General features: G+C 40.6%; 1 protein-coding gene across 4 annotated transcripts in view; it reads left to right on the top strand.

The window, feature by feature from the left end:
- ADCYAP1R1 (ADCYAP receptor type I) overlaps positions 1-24,444 on the top strand; it is a 141,021-nt gene that overhangs the window by 38,851 nt on the left and 77,726 nt on the right. For all 4 annotated transcript variants that reach the window (XM_055710029.1, XM_055710028.1, XM_055710027.1 and 1 more), the window contains exon 3: positions 16,441-16,546. In XM_055710029.1, coding sequence (XP_055566004.1) covers positions 16,441-16,546 — 106 coding nt within the window. The remainder of the gene's footprint in view (positions 1-16,440; positions 16,547-24,444) is intronic.

The following is a 24,444-nucleotide window of genomic DNA, read 5'->3' as shown; positions in this document are numbered from 1 at the left end:
GGGTTGCACACCACAGGGCCCTCCAGATGAACTGTCCAGACGTAGTCTATACAATAACCATGGGGTTAGGAAGTAGATGCAAGCCAGAGTGTACAGTGCTTAAGGCTGCTTCCAGGGCTGCTTTTGCAAAGCAGTTGCTATTTAATCAAAAACTATGAGGCCCGTTACAAAGCACTGCCAACCATAAAAGCCTAAGTGTTGCTATCCTTGCAGTCCCCAAGGGCATGGAACCCAACTCAATAAACCCCTCTTTGTTTCTCTGGGCAAGGGGTGAATAGCTCACTCCAGGCTAACTTGTGCTCATGCTCCTGAAAAGAAAATCAGGTTTCCCTCAGATTTCTTTTTTTTTTCCCCCATGTGGAAATCACTTGGAAGTGAGGAATTTGGAGATATGGGTCCCGTTCTGTACAAAAATACAGTAATTCCTGTGATATGCTTATTCCATGCAATATAATGCTAGTGGTGCCCAAAATGGATGGGACCTGCCTCTGCACTTTCCTGTGCATGTTAGAGGTGAATTGTGTCCCTAACTGATATCAGAAAATATACTTAGACCAATTTTTAGCCGGCTGAATGTCTAGATTATTTACTTATATTAATATATACTAATAATGTTTCTATACTCAGTGGCAAGGGCCAGAGATCTCTAGATATTGGTATAACCCATTCTGAAGTCCCCTAGTGCTCTCCATACTGCAAGTTCATCCAAAATTAGCTTTGACTAGACTTTGGTTTATTTAATATTTAGAAACCTCATCTTCATTGAGTAGTATGCTACATTTCATGAATGTCATGTGGATGATGAATAGATGACTGTAAGTCACTGCTGCCCAATTGATTGTCTTGCATTATCAACATCTTGTGACTCATCTTTGTAGGGCAGTTTGCAAGGTTATCACAAATCCTGTTTATTACCTTTCCTGGAATACATTTTTAAAATCAAGTATTGAATGTTTGTGCTTGTATGGGTGAGGGCAGATACCAATGGATCACTGTGTCTGTACTGAAAAATAGAAAATATATACCATTAAATATTCAGGATTTTTAAAAAATGAAAGAGGAACCATTTTAGAGAGAACAGGAAAAATATTTTCCCCACATTTTAGAAATATGCTGTACTAGTTTGATAGAATTATTCTTTCTAGTAAAGTTTAAAGAATTTAATCTCAATTTCAGCCACTGCCTCCCCCTTTTTTGTTCAAAATAAAATTTCTAAATAAATATTGTCTTCAAACAAGACACTATGGAAAGGGAGCACTTTATAATTCTCCCTCTTTCTAAAAAGGAACAAATAACATTTCCACCACCACCACCACTATCAGTACGGTTTAGACTGTAAACTTAATCAACATGCCGTCTCCTGAGGGAAAATACTCTCAATGAACAACATCTTTCAGCCAGACTGCATTTGTGTCACTTGGTGGGTTTAATGGTTTCCCAACCTTTGTACATACTCATTGGCTGTGGTCATTGTTCATATACTTTATATATGTACACTTATGCTGAAAAATTCTGTTGAGGATTGCAAAGTGATAAAGGTTTTTTACTGTTCCTGGCCTTCCCTAAAACACATTTATGAAATATCCTTTTCTGTCAAACGTTGCTCAGCAGACTTATTTTGGAGCATAAAATTCTTATCAATTCTCTAAGAGCTTTAGACAGAAAAAGAAAACACTTTAGCTTCTGTGTACACTTCTCAAAAATGCTTTTGGTCCTACAGTCTCTCTCTGACTCAGCATCTGTGGCCAAAGGGGTTATTTAGACTAAATACAGAGTGTTAATTTGGTGGTTTGAAGACTCCTGAAACAGTTTCTCAATAATTTGAACTACAAGTATTTGCAGGTTTGGGAAGGGAAAGTACAGAGATATTTTGTTTTAATTATTCTTACTTGATAGCCACTTCTGAGCATGTTATATATTTTGGCATAAAACTATTTGGGACCTTTATTATTTGCTAAGGGCTTGCAGATAACTGATAATGCAAAATGCATGTTGGATAAAATTAGAGGTATGATAAAGCTCAGGGGTATAAATTTGTGTTTACTTCCTCACAAATATTAAAATGTTCTTTCCTGTTGCTGCCCTCTGGCTGAGCAGTTTTTAGTTATTATATCTGTTAGCCAGCTTTATGATAATTTGCCCCATTACTTAAAAAACATAACAAAATACATGACATGTTTGCATTGCAATAGAAACTAAATTCTCTTGCAATTTCAGGCTAAGCTGCTCCATTTTAGTACCTCTTCCAGCAATGCAGATGTACAAAACCTAAACCTTTTTGGCCATCATGTGTTGTCTCCTACGTCTGAGCTAATGCAGAAACACCAGGTGAACAAACCGTATGCTAGTTTAAAACAACTGTTGAATCTCACTGCATATTTTTAGTCTAAAAGCTTTGACATCAAAAGTGATGAAGTTACTATTATCCTGTAACTGCCTGTAGCTGTAGGCATTCCCTTGCACACTCCCATTTGCAGAGCAGCTGTGGGAGCATCAGGAATTTTTACAGGCAGGCAATATCGGTGGGAATGGACTGTGAGATGCTGAAGGGCCTTTGATACCCAGAGGAAAGCAGACTAATGTGATCACATCTATGCTTATGTATTTATTTTGCTATTCCTTCAGGTCATCTATTTACTCCTAAATCCTGAATGTGATGGGTGGTTTCAACTAAATTTGACAGGAGGACTACATTCTCAGACAAACTGATTTTCTAAGTTTCATATGATCATTTAAGCAAAGACAGAGGTTTTGTTAATTCCCTGCAGAAAAATGAACTTCAGCGTAAGCTCAAGCCTTATTGGACAGCAGAGTATCCAAAGAAGAGACCATCTAGAAGTCACTACTCCATGCAATCAATGGCTAAAGTCTTGTGCTACCACTCGCAGAACTCATCAGCTTTGGGGTTTTTTTTTGGTTGTTTTTTAAATCTATCAACTAATTCAGGTTCCTAGCAATTCAGGATTACTGGCAATTAGGGTATTAACCTAAGGCATGAGAGCTTGGAGATCAAATGTTCTTATTGCCCCAGGTTAGTGCCTGACTTGAGCAATGCTGCAGCTTCTTGTTTTTCACTTCTCTGTGTCAAACAAGACCAGCTGCACTGCCCTGTCTCTAAAAGGTGTAGAAAAGATAAATCCACTTTATGATAAACTATGCTTAGGTATTAGAGCAATGATGCCAAAGACAGATGTATGACATATGAGAAGTTTGGTTTGTCTTAGTGATGCACTATGGAGAAGCATGTGCTGGTGAGCTGCCTGGAGATCTGTCCGGGGTTAAGGAGCTCCGTGAGACACTTGGCTTCCAGAACATTCTGAGATTCATATCTTCAGTTAATCTGAAAAAAAAATAATAATGTTGGGTTCTGTATTCCATGCATTTTGCAGCTCAAACCATAAACAAAATCATCAGTCATATCTGAGTGAATCATGACATTATTTCAACAGTTCACTATACTGAACTGATGATATCAAGGATCCCAATTTTTCTTCCTTTTCTTTCATATTTCTTTGTACATGAACTGGTGTCTAACTTATTCTCACTCGGAAGATCCATGTTCATGTATAGTACATGTCATAGCAGCAGGGAGGCATCCCTGGGTGCTCTGGAAAAAGCACAGATGGGGATGCCCAGGGCAGGGCACAGTGCCTCTTGATTTTCTAATACTGGTGTGAAGTCCCATGTAAATTTTCATCTGATGAATGCCATAGAATCATAGAATCATTTAGGCTGGAAAAGACCTTTGAGATCATCAAGTCCAACCATTAACCCAGCACAGCCAATTTTACCACTAAACCATGTCCCTAATTGCAACATCTACACGTTTTTTAAACACTTCCAGGAATGGTGACTCCACCACCTCCCTGGGCAGCCTGTTCCAGTGCTTGACCACCCTTTCAGTGAAGAAGTTTTTCTTAATATCCAGTCTAAACCTTCCCTGGCACAAGTTGAGGCTGTTTCCTCTCACCCTGTTGCTTGTTACCTGGAGGAAGAGACCAACCCCCACCTGCCTACACCCTCCTTTCAGGCAGTTGCAGAGGGCGATAGGGTCTCCCCTGAGCCTCCTTTTCTCCAGGTAAAACACCCCCAGTGCCCTCAGTTGCTCCTCATAAGACTTGTACTGATGGAAATTATATTTTTCACTTTTGTGTTCATGAATTTTTCCTATATCTCTGTTAATAATAGCACCTTGAGGGTGACAGTTAAAATTCAGGGGGCAGGTCATCTTGTACTGAGGTCAGCTCCCCCTACATGGCCCTGCTTACGAAGGGAGGTTTTGGGATGCTGAGCAATGTGAAGTGGCAATCTTCTAGCTGTGTTCATGGTTTTGGGAAAAACCAAACACCAAACATCTGCAGAAGCCATTGTAAAATAACACCATTAAAACTGTGGAAGAATGAGATCCTGTTCAATGTATTATAACAACAAATAAAGGGAAAGTGACAGGGATGTGTATGAGCAACATTTGTCTAGAGAAAATTCTGTTTTCAGTACTTGTGGTTTGCATTTGGAGGTAGTGGCTTTTATTGAGGTTGGTTTTTGTTTTTGGGGGGTGTGTGGTTTTTTTTTTTTTTTTAGTATGTAAAAATGTGAAATATCTGTATCTGTTGTCAAAAGTGTAATGCAGAAATTTAGAACACAAGTAACCTTGAAACTCAAATGAATCACAGTTAACATACACTGGAGTCACCCAGAATAACACGAGGGACAATATAAAATAGGTTTCACCAATTTTACTTTCAAATCTCTGTTTACCTGAAGTATGACAGCAATTTGCTCTTGTGGCAAGGGAATTGCTTCTGTTTCTCATTGTCAGTATGTATTAGACATACAGTATTTACATGTGTTAATTTTTTCTGCTGATAGCAGGAAAACCCAAGCTGTCCAAAATATCTGCTCCCATGTCTGACCCTACCTTTCTCCATCGAAAATGAAACCACCTTTCTTCTAACTTCAATCTGAACCAAATTAAAAGATTACTGCAATTTAATGTTGCCATATCAAGGGTTTCAGAGCTATATTTCCTTTTTTGACATACTACAATTCAGAAATAATTGGAGAGAGAATGCTTTACACGTCTTTATTCCATTGTGCATTTATGGCTGTAGGATGGTTGACAAGGGTCTCAGCTCTGTGGCAAGTAAAAATAGTGAAAATTGATATCAGTAGAGAGCTGAAAATGAAGCTGTTACAGTTAATAACTGAGAAATTCTGGCCACTTCAGGTCCTGGCCAGGCATTTATGTGGGAAAATTCATCTGAACCTGAGCAACAAGCTTTTCTGAGGCTTTTGGCTTGCTAAGAGCAGCAATGGAGGGAAAGACACAGGCATGAACTCGTGGCTCTCATGCAAAGCAAGGCGTGTTTTCTGAGGTCGTGTTGCAGGTATTGTGTGGCTTTCACCCGCCACCACTGCTAACTATGGAACCAAAATGTGACTTGTACTGCTGGGATGCATACTACGTCAAGACACATCAAGATGTGAGGTAATCTAGCAAGGCTGAAGGTTTCCGAACGAGTTATCAGTGAGGCTATGGTGTGGTTATTGTCACAAATGAAGTAGGATCCAACATTTTCAAGCCCAAATACATAACATTAGGCTCTCTTAGTCAACATACAAGGATGCTATTAAATATGACATGTATAAATACTCCAGCAGAACCCTTATGTCTTTCTCTAGGATGCCAGTTTAATGATTCTTCCACCCATTTAGCAAATTAAATTTGGGAAGAGAGGCTTGAATGTATTGGCCAGCACTTACTATCTTTAGTGTAGGGTAGCAACCATATATGCTTGGGCTTTAAAGGCCCCTTTTTTTCCTTTCCTTTTTTTTTTTTTTTTTTGACGCTGAAAAATTGTCTCTTGTTTAAATATGCAAAAGATTCTGAGTCTTAAATGTCTGCGCATTGCAGTCAGCTGCAAACAGCACAGCTGAAGCATCTGTTAACCTCAGAGAGAGCCCCTGTGCCACCAGTTCTGCATCAAGAATGCCCTTGTACCTGCCAACCGAGGTGACTGGCTTAACACTTCAGAAGCCTGCTGCATTTTGCTGGAGCTGAAAACAACAGGAGGTGTACCATGTTAATAAAATGCATCCTGAATCTGTCTTTATTCAGTAAGATATTCCTTATCTGTGCAAATTTCTGTATAGCAGCAGAGCAGAAAATGCTGGAGCAGAATCTGGGTCATGACAAGACTCTGAAAGTGAGACCTGTGTCTTATCTGTCAGGGTTTGAAATGCATCCAAGTCCTGCTGGTTTATTTGGAATGAAGTCACCCTTTAAGGGGGAGATCTGTTCTTAGAAGAAGACCATCTCTATCACTGCATGTTGTCCCTCCTTAAATCAAATCCTACCCTGCAGTGATATAAGTGTAAAACAGGAATTTGAGATAGGGTAGGCAACCTGGCACTGTGTTTTGTTGTTTTGTTTTGTTTTCTAGTAATTTTACGATGTTATTTTTGAAACACGTTGTGTTTCTGAGTTACCTGCAACCTGCCTGAGGTTCAGCTCATGAAATATATTCTGGTCACTGGTAGGATTATCTAAGAGCACCTCACGAGCAGTGCATATATTGCTGCATGCATTTTATGCTGCTAACAGAGCACTTAGCAGAGCAGAAGCTGGGTCCCACCTATTTTCTACCCACATGATCATCTCATGGGCAGTCGCTGTGCAGCTTATCTATCCTCATGTGATGTGAAGCAAAGCTTTTGGATAAGGAGTCATGCAGGGATATAAATGACACTTTTTGGAGGAGATGGCAGCATTCTTACATCATGGTTCATAAGAACTTTGAGTTAGAGTTTATAATGGCAGAGTATTCTTGATACAAGTAGTAAATAATAATATTAGCAAATAAAATCTTGGGGTGGGTGGGCAAGAGGAGACTTTGGGAAGGAGAAAGAGGGAACTGTGTGCCTAACACATCTGCATCCAGAAATGGTTTTAAACACGCCATTCCACACCAGCTCAAATCTTTTATATAGTGTATTACCCTTCCAAAACACCATCTTTGCTTTTGGGGATCCTATCCCACAGCAACATGAACAAAAAACCCAAAACAAAACAAAAAATAAAAAGCAGGAGTGTTCAGGGTTGGTTTCGAACAGGGAAGATGTACTGCGGTGTAAGAAGGCTATAGCTGGCCCCCTGTCAGTGTGTGGTATTGCTGAATATTCTGCCTAGTGCGTGATGTGGACTGGAGATTTCATCACACATTGCTGGTTCTTATCCCTGCTTTCCTTCCATATAGCTACTGCTCTCAACTTCTCCGAAAATGGATTTAGGTTGGTGGATCTGGATTTTTTATAGTGTGTAAAAAGAAAATCCCGCATGTCACACCTCATCTAAGATGTTCTAGAGTTCTGCTCTTGTGATTAAAGAAAAGAATTGGGTGTGATTGTATTTCTGCATCTCTCAAGGTCCTGTGAAAATGTCAGTTATTGCTGTCTGCCTATTGTGGTTTTATTCTGGCTAACATATGGATCCCTGCTGATAGTGAGTCTGGGCATGTGCTTGTCTTTTATGGCATATATAAAAGCCGTATGTTTTTATTGTTCCTTTGAAATATCAGGAATAGGGAACTGAGATCCAAAATTGTACTCCATCACTCATTCACTGCATATTCTTGAGTGGGGCACATTTGAACTGCATTAAAATCGCAAGGCATGATCCTAGTTCAGAGGTGCATGTTCTCAGGTTTCGAAAATGTTGTTCATAGGATTAAAGGCAGAGGCCAAATCTCCCATTGTGTAAGTCCTTATTTGTCAATATACAGTAGCTGAGAAGTTGACTCCTTTAAGGAGACAACTACTATACAGCAGGTAATGTGGCTCCTTACCTTCAGTGACGCCCAGGGCATCTTTAAACACGTATCATTTTTGAGCTTACAAATGCCCAAGGCAGAAATGTTGCATGTGGCTAAATTGCTACAAATGACGAATGTGTCAAATGCCGTCTGCTGCCTCAGGGGAGGAAATTGTGTTGGTGGAAATGATCACCCCTTTAGCAATCACTTGTCTACCCAGAACAAAGCTACTCACTGTCACGATATAACTGCATATCACCAGAGATTATGTTTTCTAAGGATTACATTTAAATGTTAAAGAGCTCTTGCCAGATATTTAAATACTGGTGAACAGCTGTGATTAAATTGTGTGCCCAATGACAGTGCAATATTTTTGCTGGCCTATAAAATGTGGGGTGCTTAAAGAGGAAAACCAATGCAAACACTACAGATTCCAAGCAGGATGGGGATGAGATTCATCAGTGCAACATCTATAGCTGCACAAGTCACCTTGGGCTCTTGTTTTTGTTACTAGCAAGAAACAAACACTGACACTACAAGTCTTTCTCCATACCATGTCTTTCACCCAGGTAACTCAGACCATAAATATTGATCAACATAGAGTGTCCAAAACATTAAATAGCTGTGAGAGGAGTATCTGCTGATGCTTCTCAGCAGCACGGCATCGATGCAGGACTGAATACACGCAGATAAGGTACTCATCATCAGGCAGACAACCTATTTTATTAAATCACCTAATAAAGGTAGCATTAGCATCATTCTCTGTGGTATAAACCCACACCGAAGGATTACAGTGGTTAATAACTTTATACAAGAAAATTTTTGAATCTTCTATCATGTGGAAAACTCAGTTGTTTCAATATCTGTTGTCATCCTGCAGGAATATGTTCACATATCTAGACCTTTTTTTTCCTCTTTTTTTTTTTTTCTTTTTTTTTTTTCTTTCTTCCCCTCCAGAGCAGATTGCATCACCTTTTAAAATTTTTATTCCAAAATAATAAGATATTTCAGTGACATCTTTAAGCAGAGCAGAAACTTTCCATACCCCTGACCTGGATTACTTGAATGACATCTCAGTTCCTCGGCTGATCAGTGCAACATTTTATATCGTATTTTGTGTTTGTATCAATGATATATGGCTGTGAATGTGGCCAGCGCACAGGAAAGCGCAGCTTCATCATATTTTTGACAGTCTTAAATTGGGAGGTCAGAGGAAGAAGGCACTTTACAGCCATTACCGTACTTTCTTCCCAGGCAATGTCCATAGCCCAAGGACAACCAAAGCTGGTCATAAATGCTCTTAAGGTGACTTTTCTCTTTCTCCAGTAATTTGTTGGTGTTCTTTTTCCTGTGTATGGCCTCACCAGTCATCATTAGGAAGTTTTCCTACATTGCCTCTCTTCCTTTCTAATCCCCTCTGCTGAGTTCCAATGCTGGCTCGTCTCACCCTGTTGCTACTCTGGCACACCATTCAGTCTGCTCCCTTCTTTCCTTCATGAATATGTACTTTATTCCCCTCCTTGAGTTTTTACAGCTAAATAGTGGTGAAACCCTCCAGAGACAGGAAGGAGAAAGAAGAGTTTGTTGAGAAAGCTACTCTAGGCACAGTCTTTTGTGCGAAGATTTGATTCCTTGTGGGATTTGAGTGGGTTTTTTCTGTTTTGGGTTGTGGGTTTTTTTTTTCCCCTCCACTTTGGCACAATATGTGAACCAGCGTCACTTAGCACTGAAAGGAGGAGGGAAATTGAGAATGAGCTTGCTCACTTCCCATTACCACTGCTGTAATGAGCTCTTTGCCTCCCTTCTTCAGAATTATCCCCAGTCCTAAAGCCTCTCTGGGGAATATCAGAGTGAGAGCTGTAGCACGACTTGCTGGAGCCGCCTGCGGGGAGAAGTGAAAGGGAGGAACGTGTATGATAGTTGAGGGCAAATAGCTTTAATTTAATTAGTAGATTAATTAAAGCTTTCTCCCTTGGGTAGGGTATATGTGTGTGTGTGGTGAAAGTGTTTCTACACCCTCCTGTAGCTGTTCATCACACGTTTCTGTTCCAAGTGTGACTCAGATGGGGTTTCTATTGAACTTGCTTGGAGCCTGCACAAAACAAATTTCCTGTCTAAGATCTTTTCTCTTCAGGGTTTTGTTTAAATGTAATGAGGTATAAATGGGCAAATAATCACGAGTAATAACAAGAACTTGCCTTGCAAATGAATGTGGCAACATGGCAAATGCAGAACTCCTAAAAGCTTCTCTGTTTCGCTAGGTCCCCACAGTGAGAGAAGTCTTACATTAGCACAGATTCCTTCAGCCTTCAATGAATGAAAATCACCAAAAGTTTTTTTTCAATGTGATAAACCATTCAAGACTACTTCGTACCCTTGCCTCTGCACGGTTTACATGGGTCCTGAGGAAAGGTTAAGGCCAACAGTGTCCTGGGCTGTATTAACAAGACAATAGCCAGTAGATACAGGGAAGTGGTTAATCCCCCTCTACGCAGCACTTGCTGGACCACTTCTAGAGTATTGCATCCTGTTCTAGGCTCCTCAGTGTATTAAAGATATCGATCAACTGTAGCAAGTTCAGAAGAGGGGACACCAAGATGGCCTGTAAGGAGAGGAAAATGGGCTTGTGTAGCTGGTGGAAGGAGAAAAACTTTTGGGACAACCTAGTAGCAGCCTTACAGTGTCTATGAGACATCATCAAGAGGGAAGAGCAATGCTTTTTGTCATGGTGATGGCAGGAGACAAATGGACTATGGTTATAGGTTGAAACAAGGGAGGTTTGTACTAAAGAGAGGCCTTTTTACCCTGATGATAAAGATTCTGGGAACCCTCAAACAAAAGGAAGCTTACGGATGTGGAAAAAGGGACAGGCGAGTTGGGAGGAATATAGGGATGTGGTCAGAACATGCAGAGATGCGACGAGGAAGGCTAATGTCCATTTGGGATTTATCCTTTGAGGAAAGAAGAAGGAAGACATGTAGCATGTGTTATTTGGAGTTATACTTCTAGATTTTTATCTTTGGAGAAGAAAGTCTCAGGAACAATAGGAGAAAGCCATTTTACATAATATAATCAGCAATCAGAAAAGGCTACTGAGCCTTTAGTTTCACCTCAAGCACATTATGTCTAGCAAGATTTAAAAAAAAACTTTTCCAATTAGTGGTTGCATCCTACCAGTGCAAGGCTTTGAGAAACGTTGCTTGGTATTGCCTGCTAATAGAGATAATAGGCTAAAGGTACACACTCGTTTAACTCAAGATGTCAGTTCCTGTGGAAGTTATCAACTATACTGAGAATGCCTCACCATACTCGGAAGGAGGTTTTTCAACTGATCTTCAAGATAAGAAGCTAGTTAAGGCAAACCTCATGGTTTAACTCCAGCCAGCAACTAAGTACCATGCTGCCACTTGCCCACTCCTCCTGCTGGTGGGGTGGGGAGGAGAGTTGGAAAAAGGTAAAACTTGTGGGTTGAGACAAGAACAGTTTAATAATCGACATAAAATAATAATAGACTAATAACAATAATAATAATGGAGAAAACAAAAAAAAAAAAAAGAGAGGAGTAAACCCCAAGAAATCCAACCGATGCACAGCACAGTTGCTCACCACCCACTGACCGATGCCCAGCCAGTCCCCAGGCAGCAATCAGACCCCCCAAAACAACTCCTCCCAGTTTATATACTGGGCATGGCACTCTATGGTATGGAATGTCCCTCCAGCCAGCCGGGCTCAGCTGTCCTGGCTCTGCTCCCTCCCGGCTCCTTGTGCCCCTGCTCACTGGCAGAGCACGGGACACTGAAAAGTCCTCGGTTTAGAGTAAGCACAGCTCAGCAGCAACTAAACCATCAGCGTGTTATCAACATTATTCTCATCCTAAACCCCAACCGCAGCAGTGTGCCAGCTACTAGGAACAAAGTTAACTCTATCCCAGCTGAAACCAGGACAGCAAACTCAAAAATAGATTTACCCTATGTTGCATAACACATCTTTTGTCCAGAGTTACCACTTGAGAAGGCATCCATTGAGTGAACTGTTGATTATGCTGCTGTTATTTTCTAATCTGCAGTGAGACATGCATCTCTCTAGGAGCCATCAGTGTAGAAAAGTTACCATAACTTAAATTCATGTAAGACAGTTTGAAAGGGATCAGTGCCTTTTTTGGCAGTGTGCTCTGTTTGTGGGTTTTTTTCTGCACAATTTTCTTAAAACATAGTGTCAAAACTATGCTGCAGATTGTACAACTGTGCCTTGGTTTGAATAACTTCCTAATCGTTTTACCCTTTCACTTAGTCTGAAGTGTTTTGAAATTACAGTAGTTTGGGTGCTATTTACACAGGCAGACAAAAACGCAATCAAGCAACAACGTAAGGCCTTCCTGGAGACAATTTGTTCCACCGCCAAGCCAGTGTTGTGTGTACCAGTAATGATGTAAATCAGTTCTGAAAAAATCCAGATAATCAGAGCTCTTTCCCAAACACCTCTATTTTTAACACAACATTGTGCAAGTCTTGGCCCTGGTTTGACCAGTTGAATCATTGCTTGATAAGGGATTAAATCTAGTAATGTTTCCATGACAAAATAAGCTTCTTTGGGGAATGCTCACATAATAATGTATCAGTTTTTAAGCTAACTTTTTAAAACTGAAAGTCATGTACCAAAGTTTGTACGATGCTGTGTCTAATGTGAGGCACAGCCTGCGCTACACGCTGGGAAGAGGTGCAGAGCCACCACTGTGCTCTGTAGATCTTCGTGCACCGAAGCAGACAGCTAGGCATGCTGCCTTTCCAGTGGAGGAGGAATCTTGGGGAAAGGAAAAATTGCTGTCCAAGTTACCTTCACTTGCCTTGCTCCCACTGTTTGATATACTTCAACCAAAACAAGAAGAAAAAAGTTTATTTACATTTCCTGATGGAATAAACTGGCAACATGTGTTTACTTCCATGAGCAGGGAAGTGTATGATGCTCTTCTGATCCGCACAGCTCCTCCCATGGGGTTCTCTCCCTGAACCATCTGTATATTTGAGCAATTCCTTGCTTAAACATGACTCTAAAATTTGCTGATCTGATTTACCTAGCTGGGGCAGGTCTGGAAGCAGCAGAGATGTGTTCACCTGGTTCTCTGCTTAGGTGTATGTACCATCAATAGCTTTCCTAATGGAACAGTTCACAGTAAAGCAGTACCTTGAGGGTATGTGTCAGAGAATAATGTAGTTTGTTACCTAATGACATCATTGTTATTAACTTTACCGTAATGCCAAGGGAGCAACAAAGAGTTAAGTACTATAAGTTGCATGCAGCACATGCCGGGTTATTTTTGTGGTGGCCACCTTAATAAAAACAAATGAAGAAAAATGAAAGTTTTTAATTTGTTGTACAGCTGTAGTGCGGTAGCTAGCTGCTGTTGTCTTTTTCTGTTCCCTCACAACTAAACAGACGTCAATTCTATTTACTGTATTTGTATCTAGGCAAACATATGTCTTTTCAAAACAGGTGTGAGTCAAACTCCTTCACTCCACTGAGAGTAATTTTTTTTTTTTTTTTTTTTATAAAAGAGTGAATTTCATGCACTATCTTCTTAGTTTCTTGATTTTTCTAGTATGTGTCAGAACATTCTTTAACTGCACATATCACTGATATCTTCTGGGAAACTGAAACCAGCCTGTCTCTGCTGAACTCAGGAAATTGCAAATGTCCTTGAGGCAAAAGAAATGAAATCAGGAGGCCATGAAGTTCAATCTCACACTTCCATTTGAATTGTGCTCTGCAGGGCAGTTGTTGAAGACTGACTTGACAGATTAAAGGCTCTACCAGTACGTAGTTAATGAAGAAACACAAAACATGTGGATCCTTTCAGGAAAACGTGAAAACATTAAAGGATCTCTACATTCAACAGCGAAACCTTTTGCTATTAGGAATCCAAACCCTTTTTTTTTTTTTTTTTATTAGCAAAGATGACAAGCAGCTTCTCTGGCACGGAGGTTAATGTTTCCTCCCTTTCTCTGCTTTTTGTCTCAGTTTCTGTGTTCCCCAGTGTTTTGGGTTTTTTTTTGTTTGCTTTATTTTTTTCTCCCCACGCCCCCCCTTTTCCCCTCGTTGATGAAGAGTGCCACAAAATGGCATAAAAATGATTATGGGAAGTCACATCAAAATAGTCTGCCAATAGTGAAAGCTTAGCTACAGGGGCAGGTGAAGCCCATCGCTCTAGTGCCGTTTGTGCCCAGCTGCCTGCATTTCAAATACCTCCTGAGCCAGACTTACTCAGATACAATTGACTAAATTTAGTCAGTTCAGTCAGAGACATCTGACCAGATGTGCCCGTCTGTAAGGAAAACAATAAAATCTGAGCTCTTATCCTTAGGCTTTCTTTATAATCAATCAAGTCCTGGCTTTGGCTTACCTCTACTAAAGCAGACACCAAATACAAGAAGGATAAATAACTCTTTTGTCTTTTCACTATAGATTGAACTGAAACCTTCTCAAAGGTCTATGAGTGCCCCACAGGACATCAAAATCTGGGCATGGTGGGTTTCTTAGTGTTTAGTATCCTTTGATGAACTTTGCATAAATACATACATGCATATATATATGTATATGTTTTGACCTCCTGTAACATTGAACATTCACAATATCAAGGTGAAAGGAGCTCTTCAGGTTAAAAATAAGTGTGTGAAGAAACATTTCTTTTTGTTTATTTGTATCCTGCTTGCGTAGACAATATATATTGTAATATTACTATTACAATTTTTATTATTATGACTACTATTACTACATGAGAACTTTTCTAACCTGTACAGAAACTTCCATATTCATGTACTGAGACAACCCTTAGATGCTCCTTTCAGACCTGAGTGAACCAGCACCAGAACCCTGATTTACTTGCTATTTCTCTCTTATCTTTTTTAACAGACATTCTAAGAACTTGAATGTCAGCCAATGCAATTTTCCCAATCTTCTCTGAGGTTTAGGGGACGATGTAGCAAAAGCCCTTATGTTCTTGGGAGATCCTAGAGATCTGTGACAATATATATTTTCCAGGCCCATGGGAGCCCTTAAAACAGAACAGTGTTTGTTTTGAAGATAAACGAATATAATATGGTTATGCCTGGTGCATCCCACGAGGAAAATAGCTGAAATGTATTACTGGGATCTTGGAGATGAGACTATGTAGCATTATCAGTTCTAACAAATGGTGAGGAAAACTTCCCAACAGAGGTTCCTAAGGAAACCGTCGCTGTCTTTGAAATAAGGCTGGTGGCTTATAACTGTTATAAGGCCAAAAGTGTGCAAATGGCTCCACACCTCCTAGCACACACAAAAGCACAACGCAAGCACCACCAAACTAGGATTACTTGTGCTTTGGCATTTACTGTAAGTGTGTATTGAGTGTATTGTGGCGTTTCAAACTGTTCACTCCATTCTGCCTAATGGGAGGCGGGGGAAGTGAAGTTGTGTAGACGGGGCTCCAAAATAAATTGAAGAAGATTGAATTCGGGTATTGCTTTCCCCGTTTGTTTGTTCCTACATAGCAGGCAAGGCAAAACAGACCACTTGGCAGGTCAGGTACGCTCTGCTTCCTCTGTAGTTCTCTATCGTCAAGAGTGAAGGAAATGGGATGGGAAATATGAAACAGCAAAATTGTTTCAGTGAACCAGGGTGACCTACCCCATCTTCAACCAGTGCACTGATTTTCACGGTGCTTTCCGCGGTGTGATTTCAACCTTAACAGTGCCCCTGTAAAATGATCTAATGAAACCTGAGATTGTATTGCCCTTTAATTGATACACTCTGGCCACTGTCTGTGATAGGAATGAAATCTTGTATTGATTTCTGGGAATGGGTCACATTTTGTTGCTGCTTTGGGATTGCCTGCACTCTTTTGGCTGCAATGTTCCTCTTATAAACTAATTTCTTTTTGTTTTCATTTGCTTTCCCCCCATTTTTTTTCTTGCAGTGGGCTGCCTTAGAGCCCTAAAGATGGCAGGGGGTGGGGACACGGCGGGGAGAAAAAGAAGAGATTTGGATCAAGTCACCTCACTTTAATTGGCATTGCATTCTTTTTTTGGCAAGAAAATTGCCTTGTGTTCACTAGGAATAAAGGAAGAAGGAAACATTAAGGAATGGACAGGGTGAAAGATGAAGAGAAAGAGCTTTTAATTTAATTCTGAGTCCTGAGTGATGTTAATGGATTGTGCAAGACTCATAAGAAACTGGTGTAAGATCAAACTGAGCCTCAATTGATTTCTGATTCTTCTTTAAATTATTTCTCCATTTAGAGGTACCTTTGCTTCAGCCTTATATGAGGAAGGAATAAAATAAAATAAAGCAAACACATTAGAAATTATAGTTTGGCAGGGAGAACAACATAAAACCCCCCAAACAATTTATAAAAATTGTAATTCCATACTTTGGCCTTAAGCCTCCTGGAAGAGGTATTGAAATAAAGGAAAGAAAAAAAAAGGAAGAAAGGTTTGTTGAAAGGTTTTCTGCACTTTTCTCTCTTACAAGGATGCTTTTATTTCTTTAGCATTTTAGAACAGGACCTCAAAACTTACTGATGTTTCCTGGTAAACTCACTAGCTATTTTTAGTTTGTAATTATTCTTTCTCCACATTTTTTCCTCTCCTTTCAGGTTACAGCAACCCATTCCAATTGCATCATTAAAAAGGAGCAAGAGACCTGTCTAGAGAAGATACGGAGGGCAGCTGCCCTGAACCCTTTCAATGACTCTTCTCCAGGTGAGTTGCAGCTGGGGACAGACCATGTACGTTGAAGTCATGCGTTCGAAACATTCCTGTCATGTCTGCAGGGGGTTTCAGCAATGTCCATGCAAACATCTTACGGTAATAGGTGCAGTCACTGCAGCTGAATGAGCTTAGAGAGACATTATAAGGACAAAAAATCAATCAATGGGGATGTACCAGAACAATTGCTGGTTATTATCAGAGGTCAGGAACTTGCTTCTGTACTTTAGGTGATGCAGTGACATATGACTGCAAAATTAATTCAGAAAAAAAAAAAAAGAAATAAAAGAAAAGAAAAGGAAAAAGAAACAGTATGCCTGGAGAGGCCTTGGTAGTGTTTGTGTCCTCTGCTTGTGCAGGTGGCAAAAGTTATTGGGAACTGGACATAAGACTAAGTGCATCGTTGGTCTGTTCTGTGACAACTCGTTCCCCCTCATCAGCTCAGTGATAACTTGTGCCTGCCTCTCTCATGATCTGAAGACCTTTACAGGGATTAACATTGTGATGACCATAATCTTGATGAAGAATACTTGTGCTGTTGCTGAGCTAAGAAACTGAGGCAGCAAGCAAAGAAGAAATTAATAGTTTAATATCCTGTCTCATTTCCCACTGACTGCAGCAGCAGCTGCCTATGGCCAGTGCCAGTGAGAGAAGGGCAAAGAATGACAGAGAAACTAATTGGAAATCAGGGTCCATTTTCTGAGTCCTGTCCAAACAGCTTCTACTGTGACTAGAATTGGTAAAGCTGCAGAGGAAAGCAGATAAAACACATAGTGTGTGATAAGAAGGGAGATTTCTCTCCCCTTTTCCTCACCATGTATTTTAGCCCAGAAGCAAGGGAAGGCAGGATGCAGATATCTGTGTTATCAGAGCATCCTCTGAAGCAAGCTATTCCTGCATTTTAGCTGCTAGTATTTCCATCAGAGTCCTCCTATTATTCAGCTCATACATAAGGTCATTTTTGTTCTGCTTCCCAGCTTCGGGGAAACGAACTGTGTGGTTTGGCGAAATTGAGGAAAGCATGTACTGCAGGCAGTTCATTTCAGCCCCAGTGATGTGGGTTTAGGATCCTCTTTGTTCATTACAGAAGATCTTCCCAATTCTGCTGAGGTCCAGAAGTGGCTTATGCAGGGACAAAAGGGAAAAAACAACGTGTTCCTCCTCCTGTACCCCCAAAATAATGTCAGAAGCTGACCATGAGCCCTGCTTCTTATGATTATGCAATGACTAAGATTCAAGAATTCATAGATTTTCTCAGTTCAAGAGAGACCATTTTACCAGCTAGTTGGTACTTTATCACTCAAACCCAGAATAACCCTGGCAGTTACGCCTGTTCCAAATTAAAGTCCATTTCTACTGTTGCCTACTAGAATGCCTGTTCCAAATCCAAAGCACACAGCTCAGAGATAGAGGAGGTCTGGAGCCATCGGAAAGGCTTTTGCATCTCCATGTGATTAAAATGTATCACCTACTCAGGCAGGCAGGGACTGAATCCTTTCAAGTAGTAGCTCAGCAGCAGAATCCAGATGCTCTTTATTCTGTGCCCCTAGTAGTTTTAGATTGAATTACTGTATAGAAGATTTTCCCAGGCTTATTGTGCATCTTTCAGTTGTTCACCACATCCTGTGGCAATGAGTTCCACAGTTTATGTGGCTTTGGGTAAAGAAACCACATCACCTCCAAGGCATTTATTTTCCAGTGAAGAATTCTAACATGTTTCTTGTTTGAAAGACATTTCATTCCATGGATCCTGTTTGTTGCTTTTTCTCTCTACCTTTTTAAAATTAGTGTAGATGTGTTTTATAGGTATTTCATTTCACCTCTGGGACTACAGCATTCCACTTTATCCCCTTTAAGTCCTGACCTTCCAGACTCACCTTTCATTACATGATACTTATTTCAAACCAGATCTAGCCACCATCACTCCCAACAAAGCCTTATCTCCATAGTTAAACGATGGGACATCAGCAGAGCTCTACCACCCTCACTGTTTGCTCAACATCCTTGAGATACTACTTACTGTATTTGGAATGACACCTTGCTGCTGCCTGCTAACACGGGGTGTATCAACATGGGATACTCCATACATGATAGATTCACATACCACAGGATTTAAGAAAATACCACAGTTATCTGTTTACTCCAAAAGCACTTTTGCTCCTGGTCTATTACTGGAATGGAGCACTATTCACCACAACCGATCCTGGCTTTTAGGTTAAGTTATCAAGCATTGGTTGGAGAAGTTTTGTTATGAAACTCCCCGAAGACATAGTAACTGCCCATAAATTAAGCAGCCTTGTGCAGTGTGTTGATTCCTCTCTCTTTTCACTTGCTGCAGACAACCTATTTTTCACCTGGGAGAAGTGAAAATTGCCCAACATTTGTTTTTTGTCATTCATCTGTAGCAGTAAGACATGTTAATGATGGCGGGTAGGGGAGAAATATGATATTAACTTGTTTCCTTCAAAGAAAGAGAAACATAAGAAATAACTCCCTTGCTTGTCAGAAACAGCTGAAAGAAAGAAGAAATCCCTCCTGGCTGATGAATAAACTTCTGTTTATTTAAGAGCATGGAGAAGCACAAAACTGCCTCATCTCCCTTTGGACTATTTCTGCATGCAAATTTCCATAGAACATTTCAATATATATGTTTTTTTCTGAGGATTTATTTCTCCTCAAAGGGGCTGCAGGGTATAAAATGGTATTGTGAGTTTTTAGGGAGTCTGTAGAGGTTTGGGCACATGTTCAAGTTCCTGCAGCTTAAAAAAAACATCCACCAAATCAGCTGAACTACAGTAACCCATGCAAGCAAGGTAGCTACAGTCTTCTGTTGCATGTGAAACAAAGTCAAATGATCATGTATAACATTTGGGTCTGGGACATGAACAGTCCTTGTGATCTGTATTTCTAGTGTCTAGAACAATAATATTACACATCATGAAAATTATCCCAAGGTGCCCACGTGGTGCAAAAAATAATAACAATAATAGTAGGTTTTCTGCTCCTGTTTGGGGACCTTGTTTTCTGCACTAATATTTCTCCTGTTTAAAAGTACTGCATGGAAAGCAATGCACTTTGATGTCAAAAGAGAAGAACATCTTATGGCTTCCTACATTTTTGCAGTAATTCAACTCTCCTGCCTTTGCTTTGGCCCCTTGCTGTGCTCAGCATCTGTGAACACAGACATAAACTAAATGGTTCCCCAGAGTTCCTCTGGGTGAGGTCCAACCCAAGCACAATGTTGATGCTGCAACTGCAACCACAAGTCTTGAAGAGCAAGGCTGGCACTGTATTATGGAAGGCATCCAGCCCTGACTTGTCAGGGCTCTGATGTTTTCCCCTTTCCCTCCTGCTGTACCTCACATACCCAGATGTTATGCTCATTACTGTTTTATTCTTCACAGCACTGTTTTCTCTCCTTCTGCTGCTGTGTAATGCCTATAATGCTTCAGAGACAATGATTGCCTTGAGATTTCTGTTTGTTTTTTTCCATGAGTTTTATGACATCTTCTTCCTCTGAAATGCTTTAAATTCTTTAGGAGCCTTCATATGAAAAGAAATAAGGGGTATGTGCTGACCCTAGGTGTCCCTCCCTGCTCAGCCATCACCTACAGCCTGAATGAAAAAAAGAATTTGAAGAAAACGAAATCTCAGCAGGACCCAGAATCGGAGTCTTTTGTTCTGGAAAGGGAGTTAAAGAGATAAAGGGGAATAATGAATGAAAGCCAAAGGCCGAAAAGAAAGGAAGGAGGGTAATGATTACTTCATACTCAACTTCGCCAGGCAGTGGAGCCAGGCTATTTCTTACATCAGTGTTTCCGATGTCCTTTGTTTGAATTTTTGTCCTTGTTCTAGTGTAGAGCTGCCCCAGCTCCTGCTGGACCCTCTTGTAGCTGTCAGCAGTCCTCAAAGGACATTCTGCCAGATAAGAATTGATAAAGCTCACTGACAAATCATATGCATCCTTTTTCGTTTTTATTTTTTCCCATCCAGACTCTACTGACCTGTTCCCTGCCCTGGGGCTAGGAAAGAATGGCACAGGAGTTACTCAGATACTTAATGACAGTTTCCTGGGTTGTGTACACTTAGCATGGGATTCATCTAATTAAATGTTGATACCTGCAAATGCATCTGCACTATGAATGATGAAGTCACCTTGCTCATTTTGTAGCTCTGGATATCTAATAAGTAGAGCCTGAGACATAATTCATTTCATCCTCAAAGTAGATTAGATGATGCCCTTTTTTTCTCTACAGACATATGTGGAAGTAAAGGTGGCTATCTCAGCTGTAAATATTTACATTGTTGATGTCTACATTTTATCAAACAAATCCTACCTTTAGCATCTGGCTCTGCTATACTGAGTAGGTCACGCCAGAGGTCTGGATTACTCTATATTTACCATGGGATGTTTTGATGTGTAGGTGTCTTCTTTATGACATCCATGTACTAAACTGTAGTGGATCTACTTAGACTTGTGTAAACAAGTTTTGCAATCAATGTTTCCTTGAGTGGTGACCTCCAAAGACAGGCAGAGGTGTTCAGCAGCCTGCACATTCACACTTGCCACACACATGCACTGACAAAGTCAAGCTCCCAGCTGTCTTCCGCTTCCAGGTGGGTTTGTATCTTACCTAGCTGTAATTCCAAGGACCATACACATTTGTCTGGCTTGATCTGGGATCTGCTGAGCAGTTTAATCTGATACTGTCCATGGGGGCACAGGATCACAGCCAGCACACATGCCACTCAGAGAAATCCCATAATGGTAAGAGCCCTGTTGATGAAATGTAGATTTCTCCAGCAGTAGTTTGGCATAACAGACTTTTCCCAGCCTGTTACCTGTTTGTCTTTGCACTGTTGGAACTTGTTTTTCCAGACTTTTCCCCTGAATGTGGTGCTGTCTCAAATCGTGGGGGAGTTCCTTGAGTGATCTGCAGATTTGGGCCTCTGATTTAGTGTTTATAGTGCCTAAAATGCACTAATCTGGAATGAGCCAAGCTATGATAACAGTGAACATAGTGCAAGAATTTGAATAGAAATGGAAGTGACGAGGACTCATTGGTGATTATGTGGTTCATGACTCACTGTCAAATTAAATTTTAACTTGTAACCCTGGTAAGCTAGTCCCACTTCTGTCCTTCCTCTGAAAAATGTTGAAGGGCAGTTGCACTGCCAGGCAAGCCAAGAAATTCAAATGAAGTACTTGCAGGGATGTGATGTCTACAATGATCTTGGTTAAGAAGAATCCTATCAGCGAGTTATCCCATAAATCAACAGGAGGGAAACTGGTAGGGACACCAAGGGGGTAGGAGGCAGTAATTAGAAGATAATGGTGGTAATGCAGGGAGAGTAGATTCTGAAAAGTGTTTCCATGTTCATCTAAAGATGGAGCAGGTTTCTTTAGTTTTAGATTTTTATTGGGTGTCTTGTCAGCCTCCTGTTCTTTCAGAGCCTTTTAATTATCTGCTCTTATTTCCCTTGGTGCCACCAGGAAGACATTACTTTGTCGTGTGCCTGCCTATGTGTGGATGTATCTCCCTTATTGATGCAGCTGCACACAAGAACAATAGAACTAGGATTGTTCGTCTCACACTCAGCTTTTAAAAACTATTGAAATCCTGGAGCTGGGAGGGTATAGCTAAGAATATGTCTCTGTACTTAATTGTTTTCTACTTGGCTCCTATTTGAGCCAGGATGCTGACCAAGATAGCTTTGATCTGCCTGGATACATCTGTCTTTGGTCAAAGTGGCTTTTTCGTGCTGATGGATTTAGCCATGTGACACTGCATAAAGTGTCTTCTACTAACCTCAAGTTAGAGATGGTAGAAACAAGCAAAAAGTTCAAGGTAGATGTTAGGGACCATGTGGCACCAGGGTTAGGATTTGTGCTCATTTCAGACATCTATACTGTAGAGATCTGTATCTGAACAGGGCACCCATGCAACCATCTGTACCCAAGCTGTGATCAAGCTTTACTCTTTCTCAGGCAAATGCAAGAAAAAGAGCTTCACTGACCTCTGTTTTCCAAGCATTGCCAAAGATTAGCTCTTTGCTGAATGTCTCTGAGTTTATCAACACAACACTGTTTGTTCATCAGCTGCAATGGATGAATTAATGTTCCCTAAGTATGGGTTTATAAAGTAGAAAGGCCTTTATCAATGCTAGTTATTTAAACTGTACTTACGTGACTTAAATTTGCCTTATTTTAGACATCCATCTTACATTAAGTCTATGACGAGTGTCCATTTGTCTCCATTGCCTCTTAATGCAATCATTATGGAGATCTGAAGTTGGGTGGTATGAATTCTATGGATAATAATGTAACAGAACTGGAACGAACAAAATCTTCACAATCCAGGCAGAAACCAAGCTGCAGGCTTTATAAAGAATCTTGTTCTCAAATGCAGCAGCAGAAGCTAAAAAGGATGTTATGAGCCTACTATGAATTCGGTCACATTAGTGAAGCTGAAAGCCTGGAAGGGCACTGTCATTGAAAAAGTTCAGGATCAGCTTTGGTAGGGGAAATAAAGGGTGCTGTGTCACAGCCAAACTGCTTTGGAAAGATCTATGAAACTTTTTCTTGCTAGTCATGGCTGGAGAAAAGAGAAATCTCCAGTGGGTGAACCACTGGCATGTTCCTATTTCTTGGGAAAGCCTCTACCCTGCTTCTCATCCCTCTATAATATACAGCCAAGCTATACTTCTATGTGTGGTCTGACGGGGAAGACAAATAGTGTAAAAACAATAATTTTACTGGTGAAGAATTCCTAGTAACAGGGATTAAAACCCCATCCATGTACCCTAGATATAATGTGAAGCTGCACGTATTAATGCCAGTTGAGCTGGGGTGTTTATTTGGCGTTGTAACTCTCAGCTGGGGTCCTGGTCCTGGTTGCAGGAATAGTTTGCTGCAGGGCAGTGCTGTGCTTGTGCAGTCCTACAGCTTTTGCGTCCAGAGCTAGCTGGGTTGCCATTAGACTGGGGATCTCTGTACCTAATTCTTCATTAGCAATTACAGAGTCTTTGGTAATCTCTACGTGTCTCAGTGTCAAGAAAATCTTTCCTTAATGTACTATCCCTTTCTTTTCAATGCCATGTGCTACCCACAGTATAATGCTAACCCATGGCAAATTGGTGGAGTGTGTAGGGCCATAGGTGCATCATGCAGAACCAGAAGAGAATTCTGCCATGGATTTTTTTACAGCACATATGATAGGTATAGATACTTTAGTCTCTGTCCTGAGAGTATTAACCCCAAATCCTACTAGTTCTTACTCTCTGCTTTGTCTCCAGGGATGTGTTTTCTCTTGATTTTACTAACTAGCACCTCAATTATCTAGTCTAAACTAAGTCTAAGTAGCCACTGAAGAGTTGTGGGTCATTCCTTAGCGTTATTCCTTTCAAACTTCTATGAGTTCCTGCCATTTGTGGGATAAATTGTTCTCTGGAATGACCTTTTTCTTTTTACTGACTCCAGAGGAAAGCCAGAGGACAAGTTCAGCTAGATGGACTCTAAGAAAGTTAAAACTTAGGCGAGGTGATCATCAGCCTGGGAACTGTCAGTTAAGGTGACTCAGAAAAGATGCAAAAATTGCTGTAATGGAGCAGATATCTCTATTATCTCCTTGGGCAGCATGAACACATTCTGCCAACAGATTCAGCAGCATTTTGGTGGTTTAAATGAGGACTGCCTCCTTTGCAAGCCCTGCTAATAAATCTAAGTTTAGTCATCTTCTGAGCTTTTGCTGGACTTCCATTCAGATGGGAAACGAAGGGAAGGAAAAGTACTGGAATTTAATGCCTACAGCTCTGAAAGCCATTAACTGCAAAACATGTGTATAAGCTACTATTCCCATCCCATAGTATATTCATTGCAATAATTCCTACTT

This window comes from Falco cherrug, chromosome 4, assembly GCF_023634085.1.
Source record: "Falco cherrug isolate bFalChe1 chromosome 4, bFalChe1.pri, whole genome shotgun sequence".
NCBI classification, from domain to species: Eukaryota; Metazoa; Chordata; class Aves; order Falconiformes; family Falconidae; genus Falco; species Falco cherrug.
This window is presented reverse-complemented; position numbering and strand designations above follow the sequence as displayed.